This window comes from Acanthochromis polyacanthus, chromosome 1 (assembly GCF_021347895.1).
Source record: "Acanthochromis polyacanthus isolate Apoly-LR-REF ecotype Palm Island chromosome 1, KAUST_Apoly_ChrSc, whole genome shotgun sequence".
NCBI lineage: Eukaryota > Metazoa > Chordata > Actinopteri > Pomacentridae > Acanthochromis > Acanthochromis polyacanthus.
Genome location: NC_067113.1, coordinates 41,002,411 through 41,011,297, shown reverse-complemented (window position 1 = coordinate 41,011,297; position 8,887 = coordinate 41,002,411). Strand labels below are relative to the sequence as shown.

General features: G+C 41.7%; 1 protein-coding gene across 5 annotated transcripts in view; it reads left to right on the top strand.

Annotated features, from left to right (window-relative positions):
• Window positions 1-8,271: 8,271 nt before the first annotated feature.
• Window positions 8,272-8,887, top strand: part of magi2a (membrane associated guanylate kinase, WW and PDZ domain containing 2a) — a 313,872-nt gene continuing 313,256 nt past the window's right edge. For 3 of the 5 annotated variants that reach the window (XM_051951516.1, XM_051952786.1, XM_051953215.1), the window contains exon 1: window positions 8,272-8,784. In XM_051951516.1, the coding sequence (XP_051807476.1) occupies window positions 8,484-8,784 (301 nt within the window). In that variant the 5' untranslated portion in view covers window positions 8,272-8,483. The remainder of the gene's footprint in view (window positions 8,785-8,887) is intronic. The other 2 variants (XM_051951162.1, XM_051951910.1) reach the window with 2 other exon arrangements.

Sequence of the window (8,887 nt, the reverse complement as noted above, 5' to 3'; positions counted from 1 at the left end):
ACCTTAAACCTACAATATCTGAAGTGGTGGGTTGAAAACTCAATAAGCTAAAATCCGTACTGAATCCAGTGAGTAGGATAAATGAATAGGTTTTTGCAGGATGTTCTCTTTTACCCACTCATTTTCTAACACCATACAATGCCCCTGGTTTCTCTCCATTTCTCTGCTACTTCCAGCAGAGCCAGAGATGGTTCTGCCAGTGTCTGAGACTGAGCTGCACATCTCTTGGCACCTCTTTGTCTGTGGGGGTCAAGCAACAGCATAGTCTGAGTGACGGACTGAATCTTTCCTGGGCTGCAAGGTCGAGCAGATGGCAGCAAAAACAAACAGGTCAGATGCCTCACATGGAATCAGCCCGAATAAGACAAACATCAGACCACATCGATTGCTTAGAAAGAGGAGCTTCTGTTCAATCATTCAACCTCGTATCGAGCATCAGTGACATTGTGAAACAACCGGCCAAATCGCCAGAAATGATTCTGCGGGAGCTGGAATGACAGCATTCGCTCGAGCGGAGAGGATATTAACTTTCCCTTTCATTGGCAGTGGAAGCCATCATCAGGCAATTATACTTTATTCCTGACCAGCTTTAATTATCTTGCAATGAGGCCTGTCATCAGGCCCGGAGTGGCTAATCGGGAGGACCGGGACAATACCCGGTGGGCCGGTCTGATGTTTGGGCCGTGAGGTCTGGTCTTCAGTCATGGCTCTGGGTTGATCATTCTGCTGCTACTGCTGTTCCTGGGCCGCCTCCACTGACAGCTCTTTTTTTATTTTTTTTTGCAGACCCACCGTGACGTAACACGTCCATGCACACGGTCAGAGGTGTTTGAAAGATGGAAAACGGGAAGAGCAAGGGTGGTGTGGAGAAGACAAGAATTAAAAATGGGAAAGCTCTGGAAACGGACGCAGCCGAATGTGCAGAAATTGGAAACTTTTTCACTAAAGCTCACGGTTTGAAACAACAAATGAGGCCAAGGAAACGGATACGGACTTTGTTGAACTTTGTAAACCACCGTTCAAGTTAATGATCACATCAGTTATAGTCCGTGACAAAAGTCTTGTCGCATAAGGGTATAGTAACCTTAAATGGCACATAACTTTATTTCTAATCAATCAGTTCTCACAAAAAATGGTTCATTTTAATGTCAAGGGCTTTCACATTAATAACTGGGTGCAAATTGACCCCATCATAAAGTGTCCTGATGTTCACGTCTTGGTAAAGCCCATGACATCTGTTTTTGCATGGACAAAAGTCTTGTCATGTCTTTAAATGATTCAGCCAATCACAGATTAGAAGTTCACTTGTGACAAATACTGTAACTGACACATTCCCAGGTGTATATAAAAAGAAACCCAAGACACAAGACCTTCCAACCCGGTCTCACGGCCAACCTGACCCCGACAGCATGCCAAAGATCCAACCACAGACCAAAGTGCTGATCATCAAGACCCTGAAGACCAAGTCTGCTGCTGAGGTGGCAGACACATTTAATTTATCCAGATGTCAAGTAGAAAAGATAAGAAAAAGATCTGAAGAAACTGGTGACGTTCATGACAAGCCCAGGTCAGGCAGACACCTGTTAGAGAAGAGCATTTGTTGCTTCGACAGTCCAGGGCCAGCCCTTTTTCAACTGCAACAGAGTTACACGTGAACTGGTCGCCAGAAATCCCTGTATCTACAAGAACAGTTTGTTAAATTCTCTCACGCTGTGTTCTCCACAGTCAAATTAGTGCAAAGAAACCAGCATTAAACAGAAGACAACAACAAATCGTGTTGCATTTGTCAAGGTCCACAGCTTACAGGAAGGATGGACAATGAAAAGTGGCAGAAGGTTGATTTTTCTGATGAATCATCCATTGAACTGCATCCCAATCAACGCAAATCCAGCAGAAGCCGCACTGACCCAAGATTCACCAAGAAAACAGTCAAGTTTGGAGGAAGAAAAATCATGGTTTGGGGTTACATCCGGTATGGGGGGTACGAGAGCTCTGCAGAGTGGATGGAAACATCAACAGCCTGAAGTATCAAGAAATTCTTTCTGCCCATTACGTCCCAAACTATAAGAGAGGGCAAATTCTGCAGCAGAATGGCGTTCCTTCTCATACTTCAGCCTCCACATCAAAGTTCCTGAAAGGTCCAGGAGCTCCAGGATTGGCCAGCTCAGTCACCAGACATGAACATTATTGAGCATGTCTGGGGTAAAATGAAGGAGAAGGCTTGGAAGATGAAACCGAAGAATCTTGATGCACTCTGGGAGCCCTGCAAGACTGTTTTCTTTGCCATTTAAGATGACTTTATCAATAAGTTATTTGAGTCATTGGTGAGACGTATGGATGCAGTCCTCCAAACTCTGGAAGTCATACACAATATTAATTCTTTTTTGCAAGACACCATGACTTAATGTTCTGATGTTTTTATAGCATACAGTATTTGTGTATGCAGAATGAAATATATGTGTAATTTCAACATTATTTTTGTATGTGACAAGACTTTTGTCCAAGCAAAATCTGACCTTTCTGTCCTAATTAAATGCTAAAACTCAATGAATGACACAAAACTTTATTTTGGCATAGTAAATATAGAGGGATTTGTCATTCATATGAGCCATTTCTGATTCCAATTGATCAACTACAAGTCCAGTTATTTGTTGTTCCTACAACTTATGAGAAGCGACAAGACTTTTGTCTGTAGGTGTGAATGTGAGAGTGATTGTCTGTCTGTATATGTAGCCCTGTGACAGACTGGTGACCTGTCCAGGGTGTCCCCTGCCTTCGTCCAAGTCAGCTGGGATAGACTCCATCACCCCCCATGACCCTAGTGAGGATAAAGCGGTGTATAGAGAATGGATGGATGGACACTGAATTACATGATTGTAATAGTAATAGGTTGTGATCTAAAGTGGGCCGGTCTGAGGCATGAAAATCCAGGGCTGAAAATGAGTCCCACTCCGATCCTGCCTGTCATAACCGTTACATCATGTAGCAGAGCGGTGTAGCAATCCCAGGGGCAGCATCAATGGCTGAGCCAATGAACTCCCATCTGGTTGTGTGGATGTGACTGATTGCTGACCGGAGTGATTTCCTGCAATCTGAATCTGCAGAGAAGAATGAAAGCTGTTGTTTGCATACCGCGTGTCATGTCTCCGAGAAAAATGAGAGCTATACGAACAGGAATTTTGAAAATGCTGCTTTCTAAACATATATATTATGTTTATTGGTCGTAAAAGACATTCTCATCAAGCCACCCTTATGGGCTCATTGCGCCAGCCTGGAGCCCACCCAGCGAATCTCGCACAGTTTAATCCCACACTGTTTTTCCAGTCCTTTTCATTCCCTGAACTGTTGATGTTCGGATCTCCTCCCCAGCACTTATTGTGCCACGCGCAGAGCATTCCTGTCCCTGTTCAAACACTGCCTCCAGAATTCCTGCCCTTGTTCAAATACTCCCCTTCCCTTTTGCGTCGTTTCTCTTTTTTTAATTTTCTCCCACTGCTGGAATGCAGAGGCACTTCTCCAAATCCCGTCAAGAGAAGAAAATGATGCATTGTCTGTCGCTTTGTTATTGTCATGACTCAAGAACAGCAAAATCTGTTTTGTGGAGAAGCTCAGTCTGGATATCTGTGTGTCTCTCAATGCTCAGTCACTAGACTCATTAAAAAGCTGTAGTTATTACTCAGGACACTCAAATTATTGGTATGTTCCTTATAATTTGGGGCAACCTGCAGGACTTTATCTCCCATAGTACTTAACTGAAAGGTTGGCTCCAGTAATTTTACATTGAAAGAGCAAGACATTTTGGAACATATTTACTGTTTTGCTGATGGGTAAATGAGAAGATCAATACCACTCTCATGTCCGCAGGATAGATATGAAGCCACAGTCAGCAGTCAGTTTGCTTCACTCAGCTTTGCAAAGACTAAAGACTGGAGGAAACGGCGAGTCTGTCTCTACCCAAAGGCAACAAAATCCTCCTACTACTACTAAAGTTCACAGTTTAAGTGTTATATGCGGTGTGATTAAACCATACAAACAGTGTAATGTGTAAAAACAGAGCTATGCTGTTTTATGCTTAGCTTATTTTCAATATTTAGCATTGAGACAAAAGAGCAGCATCAGTCTTCTCAGTGAACTCTTGAGTGAATGAGCGAATTACGTTTGTGAGAAAAAAATGTATTGAGCTTTAAGTGCTTTTGTTACTTTCTTGAACCATTTTATCTTTTAAGTTACTTCTTTGGCCTTTTTTGTCGGCTTTATCAGATAGGTTAGTCGATAGGCAGACAGGATAGTAGGGGGAAGAATGGGGGGGAAGACCAGCAGCAAAGGGCCGTGAACCGGAACTGAATCCAGGCTGCTGCGGACTATAGCCCCGTTTATGGGTTGCCTGGTCAATCAGTTAAGCTACCTGGATACCTGAAACCATTTTATCTTTTAACTGTTTAATATGTGACACAAGTTTTCCTCCTGAAACCTCAACTAACTCACAGACGACTGAGCTAACTCTGCAGATGAGGTGTGGTTGATAGCTAATGAAACTGATCTTGCATTGGGAATATTTAGTCAGTTCAGTAATGAACTTTGGCATCTACAGCAGGATTCTTGCAGTGGAAATATATTGTCCCTTCATCTTGCCACACCTTAGACTTAGGGATTGTTCTGATCGAGCACCTGTAGGATGTGGTGGAAAACATGTCTGATACACTGCAACTTCCACGACTTTAAGGATCTTTTGCTAAGATCTTAGTGCCTGGTACCACAAGACACCATCAGAGGTTTGTGGAGTCCAAGTCTTAAAGGGTTGGAACTGTTTTGGTGCTACAAGAAGGACCTACACAACATGGGGTGGTTGTATACAAGCAGCCAACACTTCTGTATGAACAGAATGTCCCATGCTGATCCTGAGTGCAGAAAAAAAGTCTGGTTGAGTGTCAATGCAGACAACAAGAACCATTTCTGTCTATCCTCTTAGTGTCCTTATCAAGTGGCAGTCTTTCCTGTCTTACGTCGCCATCAATGTAAAGTTTGCCAAATATCAAACCTCTGTTCTTTAGTTTCCTAGGTTCTCACGGACCTAGAGTGATGGAGCATCCAGTAGTTCACCTGGTTGACCAAAGACCCATCTACCAGAGCTTGAGTTCCTACTGCATCAGCCTCGGTTTGAGTCCGACTCGTGAGTCTGGAAATATGCTCAGTAAGTATTAGTTGATGTTGTTTGGGTTCTCACAGCTATTTTCACAGTCAAAGAGGCAGCATTCTACACTGTAAGGGAAACTGAGAGGCTGAAAAGGCTGATTACGGGGCCGTTTGTGTAAAAGTTTGCACCAAAGTTGGAAAGCCGGCTATAAAGCTGAGCTTGCAACACTGATTTTGTTTGGGGAATTTTCTCTTTAAAAGATGGAATAAAGGACATAATGATACATATACAAGCCTCTGAGTGTGGGAAACAAGTGCACCTATCTTCTCATTGCTGGAATTCTTTGTTTTGTTATGAGAAAAAATGTATGATAAAGCTTTGAAAAGGATGAACAATGCATAGCACAGCAATTATCATTGTTTATCTGTACAGTTTTGGCAGGAAAGTAGCAAACTATCATTAAGGAATGTTTAAGGAGAGATGTTAGAAGAAACTGCGTCACAAAGACCATTGAAAGTTTTAAAATTGTCAGCCCATGAAGGAAAAACCCACGTTTTCTTGTTTTTTTCCCCCCCTTTTTTGAAGATGGATTATTCTCCCCTTGCTTGATGTCCTTTCTCTCTATTTGAGATAAACACAAGGGGATTTTCCCTTTAGAGCCATTTCTTCTGGCGCATGACAAAACTATTTCACTCAAACTGACTGCTGTGTGTATAATAAACGCTGTTAGACGGAACAAAGAGGCTTCAGAAATCCGAGTACTATTAATGAGGAGAAATTCTCCGCTGATAAATACTCGCGCGTGGTCCTTGAAAGTGGTTTATAAAATGCAAACTTCGCGGAAGACCTTGAGGCGGTTGAAAGCGATAATATCTGGCAGTCAAGTTCACCTGGAAATAGACTTTGAAGAAATAATAAAATAACTTTTAAAGGGAGTAAAATGTTTGACTCGGGTAACCTTTTGCAGTCCAGGAATAGATTGAAAACTTCCATTCAAGGGGAAATAAATGACAATGCGGCTGGAAACAAGCAGCTGAGTTGAGTCTGCGGATGTAATTTTTTTACGTTATGGTCTGATGCTCTGACTGACACTTCTTTTACCAACTATAACACTTGAAGTGTCTGGAATCATATGTGAAAAAGATAATACATATTTGTGGTATGTAAAAAAACCCAAAACAAAACAAAACCCTCATCATCGCTGTTCTTCTGAAATACCAGTGGAAATACAGCTGCTCTGCCTCTCGCTCTCTCCCTTTTCTTTTCCTTTCCTTTCCTTTTTTTTTCCCATGGAAAGCTGAATTTGGGAAAACCCTGTTCCTCTCTCCTCCTCCTCCTCCTCCAGCCTTCACATCCGGGTCAGTTGGGTTGGTTGGAGCTGGATGATGCCTTCAAATACCCCTTGTAAACTTGCAAACTTGGAAGTTTGGAAGTTGTGAACGGGTCTGAGTGATGCAGTTAGAAATTAGCTCAAAATTCGGATGAGAAAGACATTTAAAAATAATGTAAATTTGTGTTGCTTAATTCATTTGTTCATAAACTTCAGTGATGCATTCGCATGCTGTTTGAGAGGTTAAATGCTCTTTAAAGTGTGTAAAAGTACATTTTCAAATGAGAATTAGTGATTGCAAATAATTTGAAAGTCTTCTTTCGTGTATTTTATGGATAAATGTCCAAATTTTTTCTTTATTAAATAATAAAAATGTTGTTTTTGACTCATTTTTAACGTTTGGTGGTCTTTTTGAATGTTTTATTGTTGCTATTTGCTGTAAAGAAGAAAATCTTCATTTATTAACTTAAGTGATGCATTCAAATGCTATTAGAAGGTTAAAGGGAACTTAGAAATATGCAAAAGTACATTTTCAAATGAGAATTAGTATCTGCAAGTAATTTGAAAGTCTTGTTTAGTGTATTTTATGGATAAATGTCACATATTTTTCTTTTGAAAGAATTTTAAAAATGTGTTTATTGCTCCCTTTTTGACAATTAATGGTCTGTTTAAATGTTTATTGTTACTCTTTGAATGTCTTGTTGCTTTTTGCTGGATGGATGTCAAACATTTTGCTTTAGTAAGCAATAAAAAGTAGTTCATTGCTCATTTTTAACATCTATCTTTTTGAACTTTCTATTGTTGCTTTTTAATGTTTTATTTTTTCCTTTTGAACATCTTGGTGCTTTTTGCTGTACGTTTTATGGATGGAGGTCACACATTCTTGTTTAGTAAGCAATAAAAAAGTAGCTTTGTGCTCATTTTTTATCATTTAACCATTTTTTAAAAATGATTGTTAATGCTTTATTGTTGCTTTTTGCTCAAGACTCCAGTTGTGGAAGATGTTATCTGAATAGAGTTTATCTTCATCATTGTTTGGCTTTATTAATTGCTCCATGAAGGAACCGCAGAGTTATGTGACGATTTGCATATGTCGACTGACTGTCTGTCTGTTCGCAACATTGCTCAAAAATGGAACAATGGATTTGGAAGAAATTTTCAGAGAAGGTCAGAAATGACAAATGGACCATGTGATCAGATTTTGGCAGTGATGCAGCTTATAGTCTGGATGCACATATTTGTTAAAGATTACTGTATCATTGCGAGATAGCTGCACAACGTCACTGTAACTACGCCTGCTGCCTGCTGACAATCACATGATTGTGATTCTACTACAAATTGACCACTACAGACTTATCAGAAATGACGCAGGGAACAACTGTGGAGGTGTTTCCGAGTCCCATCTATTCCTGCCTCCTGAAACATATGCTCTTGCGTGATTTAGTATCTGTACATAATGTACAGAGGCATAACACACACCTGTGCTCAGTGCAAGGTAATTTTTTTGTGGGTACTTCTATATTATTAAATGTCTGCATTCTATGGTGCCGCAATGTCTGCCATGATTTTGTTTTCAAGATTTTAGCCAGAAGAAACAATACATGCTTATTAAGACAGCTATGAATCCAAGAAAAGTCAACTTTAATGTTTTTGTGCTGAAAATGTAGTGGCTGCTTTCTTACTCTGTTACAGTTCTGTACCAGTCGTGGGTTTTTTTTTCGTGCAATGAGGTTTGTGTACACGGAAGCTGTCAATTCCGATGATTGGGGCGGCCCGTGAAGGCACCACAAGTTGGGCAGCTCTCAGTTATTCCAAAGGCAGACTGATGATCCAGCTGCTGAGTGTGTTCGCTGACATGGATACAACTGGCGTTTCGCTCTGAAACTGGACTCATTACCGGCTCACGGAGACACCGGGAGGCTTCAGACCAGCGACTAAACTTCTTCCACGGCCGCACTCATGTGATTTCACCCCCCCTACCCTCCCACCCGCCCGCCTGCCTCACTTTGTTTTGGAGCCATGTCCAAGAGCCTGAAGAAGAGGAAGAACCACTGGACCAACAAAGTCCACGAGAGTGTGCTTTGCAGGGACGAGGAGGGGGAGCTGGGGCTGGAGCTGAAGGGCGGCGCGGAGAATGGACACTTCCCGGTTATCGGCGAGCTTCTGCCGGGCAGAGCGGCGTGCCACAGCGGCAAACTCTTCCCGGAGGAACTCCTGCTGGAAGTCAACGATACTCCCGTGGCCGGACTCACCACCAGGGACGTGCACGCTGTGGTCAAACACAGCAAAGACCCCGTCCGACTCAAGTGTGTCAAACAAGGTGAGCTTTTGCAACTTTTCCTGCGCGTGCCGTAGTTTTTTGTTTCTTTTTCTTTCCTTGAAAACCGTTAGAATCTTAAAGGGCTTTTGTGTTTTGACAGCAC